Below are 16,541 nucleotides of genomic sequence, written 5' to 3'. Positions count from 1 at the left end.
GTGGGACCAGGAAGCCGCTCTTCTGGCTAGGCACCCCATGGTTACCATGGTGATGCAAGCAACATGGAGTCCGCTGCTCATTTTGGAGGCAAAAGTTCCCCAAGGTTTCCTAGCCGATTGCATTTTGTTTGATTTTGTCTGCATTTTTCCCCGCCTGGCCAAGATCTTACTGCGGTAGCAGCTTGTTCTGTCTCTGGACCGCCCCGTACACTCTGGCTTCCGGGGCCCGGGGTGGGCCCCTGTTCCCGTTTCCCGGCTGCAGTGGGCGTCCCTGAGCATCAAACTTGGAATTACGCTCGCTGCTGTAGCTATCTGAGCATAGACCCCAGGACCATAATTAATTTGCTGATTTATGATAGCATATTGTCCTGAGCCTGTTAAAATTTCAAGGTTACACTGTGGGAAGCCGGCGTCCTGATTGACTCAGGCTAGCTCACGACACCTCTCTTGATTTTCACTTGTCCACAACAACAACAACAACAACAACAACAAAAATCCCTCCGGACAATACAGCCCTGCAAAGTTGTTGCCAGTCACTAGGTGTCAGCTGATTGGCAGAGAAAAACTCGAAGAGAGTCAATGTAAAGGGGGCATGGGGTCTGTAATTAGTAATTGCCTCCTTTAGTTGTTTAATGTCCTTAAAGGCTAAAGAAACATACACTCTGGCCGGCTGTCCATCGGCATCCAGGTTTTCAATTACTGGAAAAGTTTGGGATATCTTAGGCTGCCACTGAACACCCCCCCTGCCTTCTGGGGTTGTCCTCGTTCCAATCGGGGTTATAAGGAGGGAGCGCAACAGGGATCGGGGCCGTAGATGCTTTAAATCTTGACTTCTTCATTCGACCCTCCAGTTCCTCTATCTCCCTTTCCAGTTCCTCCTCCTGCCAGCTGTTACCATGGAGCCCAGTTAGTAACTCCCTTATCTTAGAAATGTACTCAGCACTGTGAAGCCCAGCTCAAGGCCAGGGGCCTTGTTACATATTTGTGTGAAAAACTAGTAAGGGAGTGTCTAGCGCCTGGAGTGCTGATCTTTTCAGACAGTAGCCAAATAAAACAGGACACAGCAACAAAAGAAACACAGAAAACAAAAGTGAAAGTACACAGTGCAGCTGCAATAAAATATGAGGCTCTCTCTTTCTTAGTAGAGGAGCTGATTCCGCTTTGGTCGCGGGTCCCACTAACCGGGACTATCAGGTCCCGCCCACCGGGACTATCGGGTCCCACTCACCGGGACTGTGGGGTCCCACTTACCGGGACTGTTCAGTGCACCACCTCTGACGACTTGCAAGTTTTGATTTTCCCGGGTCTCGGCACCACTTGTCGCGACCCCCTTGCCCGCAAGGAAGACGCAACACCGGGAATCTTCTTACAGCTGTTTATTCAGGCTCTGCAGAGTTCTTCCTCCCCCGGAAGCCCCTCCCAGCCTTAATAAAGTATCCGAACACCCAATGTGAAGCTGCCACGTGGAGCTTTCTCATAGGGTGTCAAAGAACCAAGTGCCAACTCTCCCAAAGAAGGAGTTGTTTGTCACAGACCACAACGAGGCCGGCGCCATCTTGTAATGGCGACCGGTCTGAAGAAACGGCTCACCACACTGTATGTCAGCTTAGTTTTTTCTTTCTTATCCTAAATCTTTTATTTGCCTGTAGCACTTAACAAGTAAAACCCTCACAAAAAACATCCATCTTAAAAAGAAGTATGAATTTTTAGGCTTCTACAAAGCATAAGATAAACATATATTTGTTTTGTTTAAATTGGTTATGTAAGTGCCAAATTAAGCTCAAGAAACTAGTTAAAAGATTGTGAAACTAAGAATTAAAGCAAAATGCTTTATGATGTTAACTTATGGACTACTACTCATTTACCTCTCTTAATACATACTAACACTGTTTAGACCACTAAACTGCTAAACTCACTGATAATATGTCAGTTGAATCTTAAAAATGAAATATAACATACATAGATAAAATATTTGAGTGAATAATTATAAAGGTAACATGTAACTATCACCCAGGTTAAGAAGTACAATATTGATATCTCCTTATGTATACCTTATTTATCATAACTCTATCTGCCAGAAGATTATGAGATTTAAAAGCCTTCATTTCAAGTTTAATTTTCAGACACTAGCAACTACTTACTTAGTAACACTAATTTTGATTTACAAAGAGAAATAATTGGAAAATATTAATCTTCTGTCCAAACTACTAGGAGAAAAACATGAAACGATCAACGAATACTTTGAAACAAATATGGCATTCTAAAAGTAGTGCATATGTTTACAATGGTGTAACTGTAAAGTGTACAAAATACAGAGGCTTTCATATGAATGGTTCTAAAAATTCTGATATAATTAATATTTACATATGAATTTGCTAGTAAATGTGCAGCCCACATTATTATATGATCAAAAAATGAGATATAATAATTCCACAACACCAGCAATGATCCATGTGTTTTCAGCTTTAAATGAAATGTCATTAGATGACTATTCTTTATTGTTTCACATGGCTATCCAAAAGAAAAATGTCAGTTGAAGGATCAGATTATAATTGACTTAAGTAAATTTTAAGCAGCTGTAAATGGACTTGAATTAAAAATCGTAAATTCTGCTTGAAAATATTAACTTGTCCTGGTAAAGTTTATGGAGTTAAATTTCAAAATCAGCTTTAGAAATGTTTAAAACTTGGGCTAGTTGATGGCCAAGCGCAATGGCACACGCCTGTAATTCCAGCGACTTGGGAGGATGGGGTAGAAGGATCACAAATTCAAAGTCAGCTTCAGAAATGGTGAAGCACTAAGTGACTCAGGGAGATCCTGTGGCTCAGTGGTCGAGTGCCCCCTGAGTTCAATCCCCAGTACCAAAAACAAACAAAACTTGGGTTAGTTTGATGTTGTAACATGAATCTTAAAGAATTGTGATCAATAGAAAAATATGTCTACTCTTTAGGAAAAGTTTGACCATTATTTTGAGATGCCTGATGTAAAAAAAAATATATAAGGTTTATGGAAACAAGCTCAAGTTTTTTATTTAAAAAAAAATTGAAAAGTGGGCTGGGAATATAGCTCAATGATAGAACTCTTGCCTAGCTTGCTCAAGAACCTGGCTTTGATCCCTTGCATGGCAACCAAAAACAAATTCAGTTTTTTGACATGTGTTTTATATAAATATTTTATGCAAAGTATTTATTTTTTTCCTCAGTTTGAATTTTATTTTTATTGTCCAACATTAAGAAAATTTGTATATCTCCATGGGGCTGGGGTTGTGGCTTAGCGGTAGAGCACTTGCCTACCATGTTCGATGCCCTGGGCTTGATCCTCAGCACCACAACTGTCCAACTACAACTGAAAAATAAATATTTTAAAAAAATTTGTATACCTTCATATCTATTATACTTTACTCCAAAGAAAGCAAATATTTCATTATCTTGAAGATAATAATAAAATAATGTTAATTTTTCAGGTGTTCTTCTCTACGGACCTCCAGGCTGTGGTAAAACATTAATTGCAAAGGCTACAGCTAAAGAAGCAGGCTGTCGGTTTATTAACCTTCAACCTTCAACATTGACTGATAAGTGGTATGGAGAATCTCAAAAATTGGCTGCTGCTGTTTTCTCCCTTGCCATAAAGCTACAGCCTTCCATCATCTTTATAGATGAAATAGGTATGTTGTTTTCTATGTGAGCCTTTTGAAAAGTCATTTTAAAGGTAATATTTAGAAAACCAGATTTAATTTTTAACAATTGTTAGGCTCTGCTAATGAAACAAAAGGCATAACTCTCAGCTGAATATTCTGTATCTCATATCTGTGTTTTGGAATGAATCATAGCCTTTTCATACCCTTGCTTGATAGGCTTTTCTCTCTTAATAGTATTCAGTGGAGATATATGTACATGTTTTATTATGCATATATGTTTATCTAGGATAGGTTCCTAGAAGTTGAACTTTCTTCAACTTCACTAGGATTACAAGTTCTTCAAAATGATTATACCTAGACACTCATAACAGTGAATTTGTTTCCCAGCATACTAAGATTTATTTTTTCAGACATTACCATTAATTTTTGCCGATTTGAAAACCAAGAATTATCACACCATTATTTTAATTCATGTTTTACTAATCACTAGTAAATTTGGATGTGTTAATATGTTGATTCGCTGTTAGGGTTTTTTGCTTGTAATTTCCAGTTTTTCTTTGGGGAATTTATATTTTTCTGGATAATTCGTTGTTGATGTTTATTATAATTACTTCAATTTGTTTATAGTAGTTTCTTTTACAATGATTTAAATGGCTGCAGTGATTTAAATTTGAAAGTAGTCACGTTTATAAGTATTTTTCCTCTGTGATTTATGCTTTTTATGTCTGGTTTACAATACTTTACACTATCCCCACAAATATTCTTAAAATTTTTTTTTATTATATGGTATGAGATAGAAATCCAATTCCATTTAGACAGCAAACTTATAAAAGAGACCATCCACCAGATTGCTAAATAAAAAGCACTAAATTGCATAGTAGAAATAAATCTGAATACATTAGCTGTCATAAAAATAGCAAATTAACTACACTTCCCAATTAAAGAAATAGATTGAAATTATTTTTAAATCTAGCTATATACTCTCTTTTTTGAGATGCATACCAGAACCCCAAATATTGAAAGAATAAAACAATGAAAAAATTCCCAAGGCAAATACATAACCAAAACGTTTCTTTTGCTACAGATTAGAAGTTCTTTATTCTTCTTCTAGTGAAACATTTAACATACGTACTTGTCTTTTTCTTTGGTATGGGGATTGAACCCAGAGTGCTTAACCTCAGCTCTTTTTATTTTTGATTTTGAAACAGGGCCTCACTAAATTACTTAGGTCCTTGCTAAGTTGCAGAGATTGGCTTTGAACTGGATCTTCCTGGCTTAGACTCCTGAATTGCTAGGATTATTGGTGTGTGTCATTGTACCCAGCTATACCTACTTTTCTTAAATGTCTAAAGCCTAATCATCGTCTCTGCCCTCCTTGTAAGCTATATAGTGACCTTAGAACTTCTACACATTGATAATTCCCCCTAAATTTTACATGTTTTCCAACATTTTTCCTTTTTTATATCTTACCTATTACTGTTATTTTCATTGCTTTTTCACCTACTCACATTTGCCAGTTTTTTATTCACCAGTGCTTCTTAGATCTTGCCTTTTCTGGATTTAATTTTCTTATTAAAGTCTTAAATTTCTTTCAGCAAAGGTTGTAAGGAGTGAATTCTTTCTGTTTTTAGATGAAAGAGTGTTAATTCTTTCTGCCTTATCTCTTAAATGATACAGAATTATTTTCCCTCAGCATTTTGAAGTTTCAGTTTCCATTGTTTTTCAGACTTTCTTGTTGCTTTTGAGAAATCTGCTTATTGCCTAAGATATCTAAAGATTTTATCTTTTTTCTCTAGTTGTTTAGGTGTTCTATTTGCTAAGCCTAGTAAACCCACAGTAATGCGTTTTGATCTGAGAATTCATGGCTTTCATTACTTCTGAAAAATTCCTCAGGCCTATGTATTTTTTGAATGTTGTAATTCTTCCAGTGCATAAATTATATAAAGGGTAAATAATTAATTTCTAAAGTTAAGGACCTTTTTTTTTTTTTTTTTTTAAAGACTCCTTTCTACGGAATCGTTCAAGCTCTGATCATGAAGCTACAGCCATGATGAAAGCTCAGTTTATGAGTCTCTGGGATGGTTTGGATACTGATCATAGCTGCCAGGTATTTGAGTAAAACTTGGTTACACTAAACTGGTTGTTTTATTATTAATTGGAAATGTGGTGAGCCACTTAATACTTCCATACAAAAGTTTTTTTCATAATATTTATACTTATACTGTATTATACTTATCACAATATAATGTGTTCAGATACATAATCTTTATACTTTTTTTTTTTAAGAAAGAGTGAGAGAGAATTTTAATATTTATTTTTTAGTATTTGGCGGACACAACATCTTTGTATGTGGTGCTGAGGATCGAACCCGGGCCGCACGCATGCCAGGCGAGCACGCTACCGCTTGAGCCACATCCCCAGCCCCCATCTTTATACTTTATACTACTTGTCTTTTCAAAAAATACAAGTGATGGGGCTGGTGCTGTGGCTCAGTGGTAGAGCGCTTGCCTAGCATGTATGAGGCCCTGGGTTCGATTATCAGCACCACATACAAACAAATAAATAAATAAAGGTCCATCAATAACTAATAAAAATATTTTTAAAAAAACACAAGTGACGAAAATTCAAAAGAAATAGTTTGTGTAAATTATCCATTTTGAGGGTTTCACGTTTAGTATTGACAGATCGTTTAAGTACCTGAAATAGATGGTGATGGAAGAGAGAAAACGAGGGTAAAGCCCCTCTTTGGAATTTTCAGAACCATTATGCCAAAGAATTGACTAGTGTCTGTGGGTGTTATTATTCTTTCTTTTCCTTTTGAGTCTTACCCATAATTCCTTATAGTTTTTCAGTTCTGTGTATATGTATGTGTAGTGCTGGGTTTGAAATTTTGAGCCTTGTACATGCTAGGCATACTCTGCCACTGAGCCCTACTCTCAGTTCTTATGTCCTTTGTCTTCTCATTTTACTGTGCTCAATAGCTGCTGAAACTTGTATACTTTCTCACTTACTGTCACATGAGCCTTCCTTTAGATTTCTTCGTTTATGCTAAACAGTCCTTTATCTAGACTTTGTCTCTTGCTGCTACAAGGATGTGGAAATGGGTGAGTTCTCTTGTTATGCCCCTAAAGAGAAAGTCAACTTTAGTGTTCAGTTTTCTTCTTTTGTGTTCTCACTTTCATTTACTTGATCTCTGAATATTTCATATTTTTTGCCAGCTTAATGGTGTTTACATGGGTATGTTTCGGTATGCTAGGGAAACGCAGGGCCTAACACATTAGGCAAGGCTCTACCGCTGAGTTGCATCCTCTGCCCTCAATGATGTATTTTAAAAGTAAAATTAAAATTCATTTTGCATTTTATTTTTTTCTGCATATTGCTGGAAATAGAAATCCCAGAACCATTTTCCCATAGTTTCTTCATGAATTATGTCACATGGAAAAATTAATGTTACTTTAGCTTTTTTTTTTTTTTTTTTTTTTTGTACTTGGGGTTGAACCCAGGAGCACTTAACCACTGAGCCACATCTGCAGCCCTTTTTATTTTTTTTTATATTTTTACTTTGAGGCAGGATCTTGATAAGTTGCTGAGGGTGGCTTTGAACTCATAATCCTCCTGCCTCAGCCTCCTGAGCCTTTGGGATTATAGGTGTGCACTACAGCCCCTAGCTTGTTTTGTCTTTTCAAAAAAACACAAATATATTTGAAATCACATCTTTCATAACTTTTTTTTTAGACACAGATAGGAACAGAACCCAGGGCCTTGTGCATTCTATCACTGAACTATACCCCTGACCCTTTTTTTTTAATATTTATTTTTTAGTTTTAGGTGGACACAATATCTTTATTTTATTTTTATGTGGTGCTGAGAATCAAACCCAGTGCCTCACGCATGCTAGGCGAGCGCTGTATGACTTGAGCCACATCCCCAGCCTCCCTTGGCCCTTTTATCACTTCTTAATAATTCAGCTGCATTTCTTTAATTATTCTTTTTTCTCCTTTCCCCATCTCCTTTTGGCATCCAGTTAGATGTATGCCTTTTGATTTTCATATTGTTTTTTTATACTTCATTCTGAGTAATTTCTTTACCTCCTTTTGTTGTTGTTCAATTTGATAAATCTGTGTTCTTTTGGAGCTCTTCTACTGTAAAGGAAACATTGATCTTATTTTTTTAGATTGTTTTTAGAGGAAATTTTTTTAGATTGTTTTTCAAGTCTATTGGGTCAATTTTGATAGGCTCTTGCTGGTTACTTATGTTCCCAGTTCAATCAGAAAACCAGAACTGTGACATCAACTAACCAACTTTAATAGTTATTCTGTACTGTATAGAGGAAATAATTTATATGAAAGGGAACACTACCTCGGAATTGTTGTAAGGAACCAGTCTGAGTACAGCGCCTTAAAAGGTGCCTGGCGTAGATTTATAACTCCATAAAAATATATTAACATACTGATTTTTATAATCTGTATTCAATAAATCTAACATATGACTCTGTACGTCTATATTCTTGTGACTTTCTATCATTTGTAGTTTGAATTTATAGCATTTTTTTTTGTTGTTGCTACTTAGTGGATACTTTATTTGATAGAACTTTGTGAATTCTTCGAAACTCAAGTTGAAGGTTTGTTGCTCAAAGGAAATTTTGTATTTGCCTTCTGCTGGATTTTTTTTTTTTCCCCAACACAGATATGTAAATTCAAGCCAGGCCCAGTGGCCCACTCCTTTAATCCCAGCAATTTGGGATGCTGAGGCAGGAGGATTGTAAGTTCTAAGCCAGCCTTGGCAATTTAGCAAGACCCTGTCTCTATAAATAGAATATAAAAAGGGGCTGGGAGTGTGGCCCAGTGGTTAAGTGCCCCTGGGTTCAAACTCCAGTACCAAAAAAAAAAAAGAAGAACAAAACAAAAAATAACCCAAATATGTAAATTCCAAGATCCAGCATGTTACCTGGCTACAAATTGTGAAATCTGAAGAACTTTGTGTGCATATATACCACCCCTTCCCCATGAAGGCATGCTTTTACTAAGTGAATTTTCTAACATTTGACCACTTTTTGAGCATGTAGTATGTAATGAGTCCTGGCTTCAGGTAGAGTGTGCTCTAATAAGGTGTTATAACCTGAAAGATATTCAATACATACCATACATTCTAGGTTTTATACATGTCTATAGGGTATTTGGTCAACTTCTACTTTTGCTTGCTTACTTTATGCATAGGCTTTACTGATGGCCTCAATTCCTTTTTTTTTTTTCTTTCTTTTTTTTTTTTATTGGCAGACTTAAAGATCATCATCATTATTTTGGTAGCACTGGGGCTTGAACCTTGGGGAGCTACATCCCCCACTCCTTTTTTATTCTATATTTTGAGAGAGGGCATCACTAAGTTGCTGAAGCTGGCCTTGAACTTGGCAGTTCTCCTGCCTCAATTCCCAAGAAGCCGGAATTATAGACACATGCCATTATACTGACTACAGATTAATTTGTTTGAGATATTTTTATATTTTATTATTCTTATATGTCTTGTTGCCACAGGGCTTTAAGGGTCTCTTAAAGTTCACCACATTACCATAAATTAAAATTCTGAACCACATCAATTTGAAGAAGAAAATTAGGCCACATGTCCTAAATTGCCTTTATGAAAAGTCTATTTTTTATGAGATTTTGAAATAATCTTTAGCTCTATTGAATGGTTAGAGAAAAAAGCACAACATAAATTTCACAATGGTATTTAACTCAGACAATTTAACTCAGACAACCCATTTGAGAGAAAACATTTTAATTTCAGAATATAGTGTTCATCTATTTAGGGCAGAGAATATTTAGTCATTTCGATATAGCATACTCTAGAACTGCCTGTCTAGCATGTGCAAGGCCCTGGGTTTAATCCCCATTATTGCAAAAATAAGCAAAGAATAGAAGTAGAATATAAGATTTGATAGATATTTTAACTTGTTATGAGATTATATTTCAAAAATTAAAACCTCTTGAGCTGAGGAGGTCTAGATAGTTCTGATACAGCACAACTGAGTTTGCAGAACAATGAGTCCTTATTCCATTGATAGCAATTGCTTTTTTGATTATGATGAGTTTTGAATTGAAGAGCCAATAGAAGATGTTGCTATTATATTAAACTCCAGAACCTTTTTTTTTTCATTTTAACATTTTTTTTATTGGTTTTATTTTTTAAATACATAACAGCAGAATGCATCACAATTCTTATTACACATATAGAACAATTTTTCATACCTCTGTTCAGAACCTTTTTTTTAAAAAAAACTTTTATTGTGTGTTGAGGGGGTTAAAATTGATATTAATAATTTTAAATAAAAATTTTAGACATGTTACTTTGCTTTTTCCGTATTTTTTGTTGGTTTATTGTAGTTGTACAAAATGGTGGCATTTGTTGTTACACCTTTATATATGCACACAATAAATAATATAATTTGGCCAGTATAATTTCTCACTATTTGCCCTTTCCCTCCCTTTAGATATATTTTACTTTCATATGAATTTCTCAGATCCCAATTACTTTTAATTAACTAAGCAAGTCTGTCACCTGGAGGAAAAATATATATACAAATATAAATTTAGGAAATGTTAGCTTCACAATGTAATGCATCTCCATGCTTGGATTAAGTGACCCTAGAATCCAGTATTGATGCTCATCCCCATTTTTCTTTACTGGCATCTTACAATTGATAAAATTATTAAAAAAGAAAAAAATTCTACCAAACAAGTGATTAAATGGATTAACTGCATAAGATAAAGAATACATAAATGTTTTTACATATTAAGTATCAAAAGAGAAATTACAAGTGATATAGAGTAGCTTATTGAATACTGACTATACTGAGTCGCAGAAAATCATAAAAGATATTGTAGTTGAGAAAATATTTGAGGGACTAGGGTTGTGGCTCAGCGGTAGAGCGCTTGCCTCGCACATTCGAGGCCCTGGGTTTGATCCTCAGTACCACATAAAAATAAATAAATAAAAAAAAATATTTGAAAAAAAATTAAAAATGGGTAACATTTTAAGAAACATTCTAGGTAATAAGTAGCCTAAGACCAAACAAAAAACCCAGTAGTAAGGTGAAGTGCTAGAAAACAGAATCAAGGAATTCAAAGCAATTTAGTTATATAAAGGACTTTCATGATGATAAAGCACGAGTGATTGTAGATACTTACACCTTCACTCAAAGAAGCAAATGTTAAAAAGTGATTTTAAGGATAAAGACAGAATCTTAACACATTAATCCTATTTAGTACAAATGAACTAAGAATTCAAAATGGGAAACAATATTAATTTTTTAGTATTTAAGCAGCAAAAAAGTCATCTAAGATATTGTTAAAACTTTTTAAAAGTCTTAAAACAGATAATGAAGTTCTTTACCCATTCACATTTAAAATAATCAGATCTAAATCTATGACTCAAAGCAAAAACCCTCCTATAGCACAATGAAACACACCTGCAATTCCAATGATTTGGGAGGCTGAGGAAGGAGGAGCACAAGTTCAAGGACAGCCTCAACAATTTATCAAAGCCCTAAACAAGTTAGTGAGACTCTGTTTCAAAATAAAAAATAAAAAGGGCTGGGGATGTGGCTCAGAAGTTAAGTGTTCCTGGGTTCAATTGTGGTACCAAAAAAACCCCATGAGAATGTGTCCTCATTTCCATTTACAGTGATGATTTTCTTTGGGTAATTTACTATATTTATTTCCATTGTAACCATATACTGGAAAGGTAGTTAGGATACTGAGCTCCATCTATTATCAGAGAAAAGATAATTTTAATGTGAGGAGTAGAAGTAGAGGCCTGGAGAGGTAGCTCAGGGGTAGAGAGCTTGCCTAGCACGTTCAAGGCCCTGGATTTAATCCCTAGTACCACACACACACACAAAACAAAACAAAACAAAGTAAACAAACAAACAAACCACAATGAGTAAAATATAAGATTTGGTAGATATTTTAACTTGGCCTGGGAATTATGTTTCAGAAATCTAAGACCTCTTGCACAGAAATAAGAATAGAGAAATGTTTCCATAAATACCAATAAACTTCATTTTGGATAGCAGATGTATGCTATTACTAGATTTTACCCAAGTATTGATCCCCCTGCTTCAGAGATGTACTTCTGAATAGTTGTTTTGTTTGTGTCTTAAGGTTTAGTTTTTTCTACTTTCTACATCCTTTATAAATTAAGTTATATAGACCCAGAATTTGATAGGACCACCAGCAATTTTTTTCTTTGGTATTAAAAATTCTTTTATTTTCCCCTCATACATGCTAGGCAACTGCTCTACCTAGCTAGCCCGCTACACAGCATTTTGTTGTTTCCTTTTACTCTTCTCTTTTTTTAGAATTGGATTGCTTTATGTTTAACTTTTTTTTTTTTTTTAAGCTTCTATTTTCTCTCTTTCTTTCTTTCTGGTACTAGAGATTGAACTCAGAGGCACTCAACCATTGTGCCACATCCCCAGCCCTATTTTGTATTTTATTTACAGACAGGGTCTCACTGAGTTGCTTAGTGCCTCGCTTTTGCTGAGACTGACTTTGAACTTGCAATCTTCCTGCCTCATCCTCCCGAGCCACTGAGATTATAGGCGTGCACCACTGTGCCTGACTTTATATTTAGCTTTGAGAAGATATTGCCTACAATGCTGATAGTCTCTTAAGACAATGATGTGAAATCTAGAGGGAAAAAAGTACATTTTCAGAATCCTCATACTTGTGGAGAATTGATTCTCTTCATATTTATTATTAAAGGACATGATCCCCCACTGTCTATACTCCCAAACTATATTTAAGGTAAGTATTTTGTAAAATACAACAACCCTCTAAAAAATCTTTATAATTCTTTAATAATGACACTTGCAACTGAACAGTACATGTTTTAGTTACTAGACATCCAATGAAATGCATGAGTCTTTCCAGATTGGTTATTATTTTATTTAGGATTAACTTTACTTTTTTCTATAAATACTTGAGTAATACTGGATTAAAACTAGAATTCTTAAAGGATTCAGTTTAAAAACCACTTAATTTTCTTTACCTTCGAAGTCCTAGTAATAATAACCTCAAAGGTTATTATTGATATATTTAATACCTTGTGTTTTTTTCTGTATTTAGGTCATAGTAATGGGAGCTACTAATCGTCCTCAGGACCTTGACTCAGCTATAATGAGAAGAATGCCTACAAGATTTCATATCAACCAGCCTGTAAGTGCTCTTGATTTATAAAACAGTTAAATATTCACCTTTTAAACAAGTCTTTCTGTGATTTTTAAAGAAGGAATGTTTTGTTTCATAGGACTCATTTATGACAGGCAGGGAAGGAATGGAGCAGGAAATTCCACAATTGCTTCTTTGAGCTTTCCTCTCTCTCCTTTGCTTTTTTTTTCTTTTTACCCTAAGATCAGTGGGTTTTGCTTCTCTTCCAAGAATATAATTACATCATATTTGCCTAGTTATTTTAATGATTTACTTTAGGAAGATATGTTAAAAAATCTAAATTATATTTTTAGATTAGCAGAGAATAAAATTGGGGAAAAATATTAAATACTTATTTTATTCTGAAGGCCTAGCATGAAGAACTACTTGGTTTTGATTAATTATTGGTAAATGTAATCAGTACTTCTCTCTGACTGGATACTAATTCCCAAAGCTAAAGTATTATATATGCTTAACTTAATGCAAATTTGTGGCTCATGTTGAACCATTACTGCCTTCTTTCTAGCTTTTTTTTTTGGTTAGTTAAGATGTATCCTCAAATAGATGATTATAACTTTTTGATACCCTTTAAATTTTGCAGAAGATCTTAAAATATTGAATTTTGTATGTCTTCATATTGAAGAAAAAAGAAAAAAACAGATTTCCATGGTAGAAGATATGTTCCATATAGTCAACATGATATACTTATAGTTAGTTTTTATTCCTTTCAGGTTTGGTTGTAAAAATATATATAATTTCATTTGTAATCCTTGACTAAAAATTATTTGTCCCATTTATATTCTGAAGCTTATCATATCAGTTTGTTGCAGTAAAAATTGGCCTTCTAAAGTTTGATGATTGTGACTCTGTAAAATTAGTCTGATAAAGTATTTGCTACAGTTAGAATCTCTGGTACTTCTGGTTCCTCAGAGAATATGCACATATTTAGTTACTATATTTGAAAATTACCTGATAAATCAATGAAGAGATTTTTTAAAAAACTTGATATAGGAGAGCATAAATTATATTTAGTATGATGAATACTTACCAAGTATTAATATTTGTCAGATACTTGCTGGTTCTGGTGAATGAAACATTGCCCTTTTTCTCAAAAGAACTTTGGGTTACTGGGAAAGCAGACAACATAAATAATGTTAACATGTTTTACAAAGGTATGTTCAAAGAACCATGAGAATCTGATGAAAACTAATAATTTTGTCTATGGAGCCCTTGGATTTACGGAATCCAGTTGGATGTTGAAGGATGGTAGGAATTTAACAGGCAAATAAAATAAGGGTTCTTCCTACCAGAATGAACAAAGGCAGGAATAGTTTGAGTGAGCTTTAGGGGTAGCTCTGTTAGATACCAAGGAAAATAGAGATAAACCTGGAAAGATTGACTGTAACCAAGTTTAACTTCATATGCTTTATGCAAGAATGTTTTATATTTTGTAAGCAAAACATTTTAAAGTAAATTAGGTTTCTTGTAATTCTGAATCCCAAGATTACTGACTTTTATCAGTAATTCATTTGGAGTCCCATGGACAACAGAGGTTTTGATGAATAGTATTTATCAAATAATAGAAGATACCTTGTAGCCCAATAGAAAAAGAAAGGTTTTTGATGTACAAGCGAATAGAACTTAGAGTACAACATGGAAAGTAATCTTTTTTGAAGTTATAATGTATTATATGTTATCAGACTAATTTGTAACAGATTTCATCAAATTTGTTATAAATTTGTGTATGGATAACATAGAAATTGGAACTTCGTTACTTCCTTTTCATTCTGTTTTAAATGAATATGCACATATATTAGAGGATTTTCTTTCCTGTTTAACTACAGTGTCAAAGTGTAACCTTATCTTAAAACTCCTAATCAAATAAAATGGTTATTAACAGAAGTAGTTATTGGTGATCACATAACATACCAAGTGAACCTTCATTACTCAATACATGTGAATTACAGAAACTGTAGAGTTTTATTTGGTTTTTCAGGTAATTTGATTTGAAGATCATTGTAATGAGCATTTTTTTGTCAGTGGTTCAAGAGGATTAAGGATGAATTCTGTCATAATTCTAAAAATCTAAACTGACGTCAACTTCTTTCAAAACCTTTGCTGGGATTGTAGCTCAGTGGTAGAGCACTTTGCTAGCATGTGTGAGGCATTGGGTTCGATCCTCAGTACCACATAAATAAATAAACAAAATAAAGTTATTGTGTTCATCTACAACTAAAAATATTTTTTAAAATCTATATAATTATTCCCTAAGTGTAGTTTCTAATATAATAATGTGAGGTATCACTGGGGGAAAATTATTGGAACTAAATAAAAATTCACTGATAAGTGTTAGTGAACGTGGACATTTTATGTTAAATGGAGGAGAGGTAAGTGTTGCCCCAACCTCCAGTTACTAGTAAAAAAACATCTTATGGCAGCCAGGTGCAATAGTATATTTCTATAATCCTAGCTACTCTGAAGGCTGAAGCAGGAGGATTACAGATTTGAGGCCAGTCTGGTGAATTTAGCCTGTCTCAAAAATAAAATGAAAAGAGCTGGAGATTTAGCTCAGAGGTAGAGCACCCCTGGGTTTGATTCCTAGTAACCCCCTTTCCTCAGTCCCTCTCAATCTTAGGGTAGTAGTGAGTTTTCATAAATTTCGTAAGGAAGATTGTAGAGTTATATAGGAAACACATTGTAGTCTTAGATATTCCTTCACTCATTCAGTAAATATTAAGGGCATATTCTTTCCCATACCTTATAGGCACTGGGGATACAGAATAAGAAATAGAATTCAGTGGCATACCCACAGATGATTACTGTAGAGTATCAAAATAAGATCTTGCTTTGATCTCTACCAGAGTTTCTGTTTTGTTTATTTATTTATTAGTACTGGGGATTGAACCTCGGGGTGCTCTACCATTGAGCGATATCACCAGTACCCTGCCCCGCCTTTTTGAGAGAGGTTTCACTAAGTTGCTGAGACTGCCCTCAAACTTGCCATCCTCCTAAGCTTCCAAGTTACTGGGATGACAGTCATGTGCCACTATGTACAGAAAGTTTCTGTCATTTTGTTTAGGTATCATCACATAGTTCACAAGGGAAGAAGAATTAGGAAAACTAATTGGTCCTTTAAAAAAAATGCTAACTGAAATTATTCTGCATTTAGGCTCTAAAACAAAGAGAAGCAATCTTGAAGCTCATCTTGAAAAATGAAAATGTAAGTAGAAAATAATTTTTCCTCATTCTATAATGTGGTGTTTATGTTCATAAAATTATTTTAAAGAGGAATGAATGAGGTGTCTGAAAATCATGTAATTTTGAACTTGATCAAAATTACTGTAAAACTGTAGTTTGCTCCTGTAACTCAGTACCTTTGAACTAGTTAAGGTGAGCTTCATGTTTTTGTATTAATACTCTTTAATATTTTTTAGACCATTCTGTGGTTACATAAGAACATTTATTTTTGTAAAGAAAATAAATTTTTTGTTTTGCGTCTTGTTTCTACTTAGTTGAAAATATTTTTTGAAGTTGGAATTTAGATTTAAGAGAAATCTTCAATATCTTAAAAAAATCTTTGTTATTTTTATGTGGTGCTTAGAATTGAACCCAGTGCCTCACATGTGTGAGGCAGGTGCTCTACCACTGAGCTACAACCCCAGCCCCTTCAATATCTTTTGTATTTAAGTTGTGTTTTT

At 34.4% G+C, this 16,541-nt stretch overlaps 1 protein-coding gene across 1 annotated transcript in view; it reads left to right on the top strand.

Annotated features, from left to right (window-relative positions):
• The window catches only part of ATAD1 (ATPase family AAA domain containing 1), a 54,005-nt gene that overhangs the window by 24,468 nt on the left and 12,996 nt on the right, over window positions 1-16,541 (top strand). The window contains exons 5-8 of the mRNA XM_081268667.1: window positions 3,464-3,664; window positions 5,638-5,744; window positions 12,763-12,852; window positions 16,013-16,063. Coding sequence (XP_081124793.1) covers window positions 3,464-3,664; window positions 5,638-5,744; window positions 12,763-12,852; window positions 16,013-16,063 — 449 coding nt within the window. The remainder of the gene's footprint in view (window positions 1-3,463; window positions 3,665-5,637; window positions 5,745-12,762; window positions 12,853-16,012; window positions 16,064-16,541) is intronic.

This window comes from Spermophilus citellus, assembly GCF_964194105.1.
Source record: "Spermophilus citellus genome assembly, chromosome: 15".
NCBI classification, from domain to species: domain Eukaryota; kingdom Metazoa; phylum Chordata; class Mammalia; order Rodentia; family Sciuridae; genus Spermophilus; species Spermophilus citellus.
Note: the sequence above shows the minus strand (reverse complement) of the source record. Positions and strands in the feature narration are given on the sequence as shown.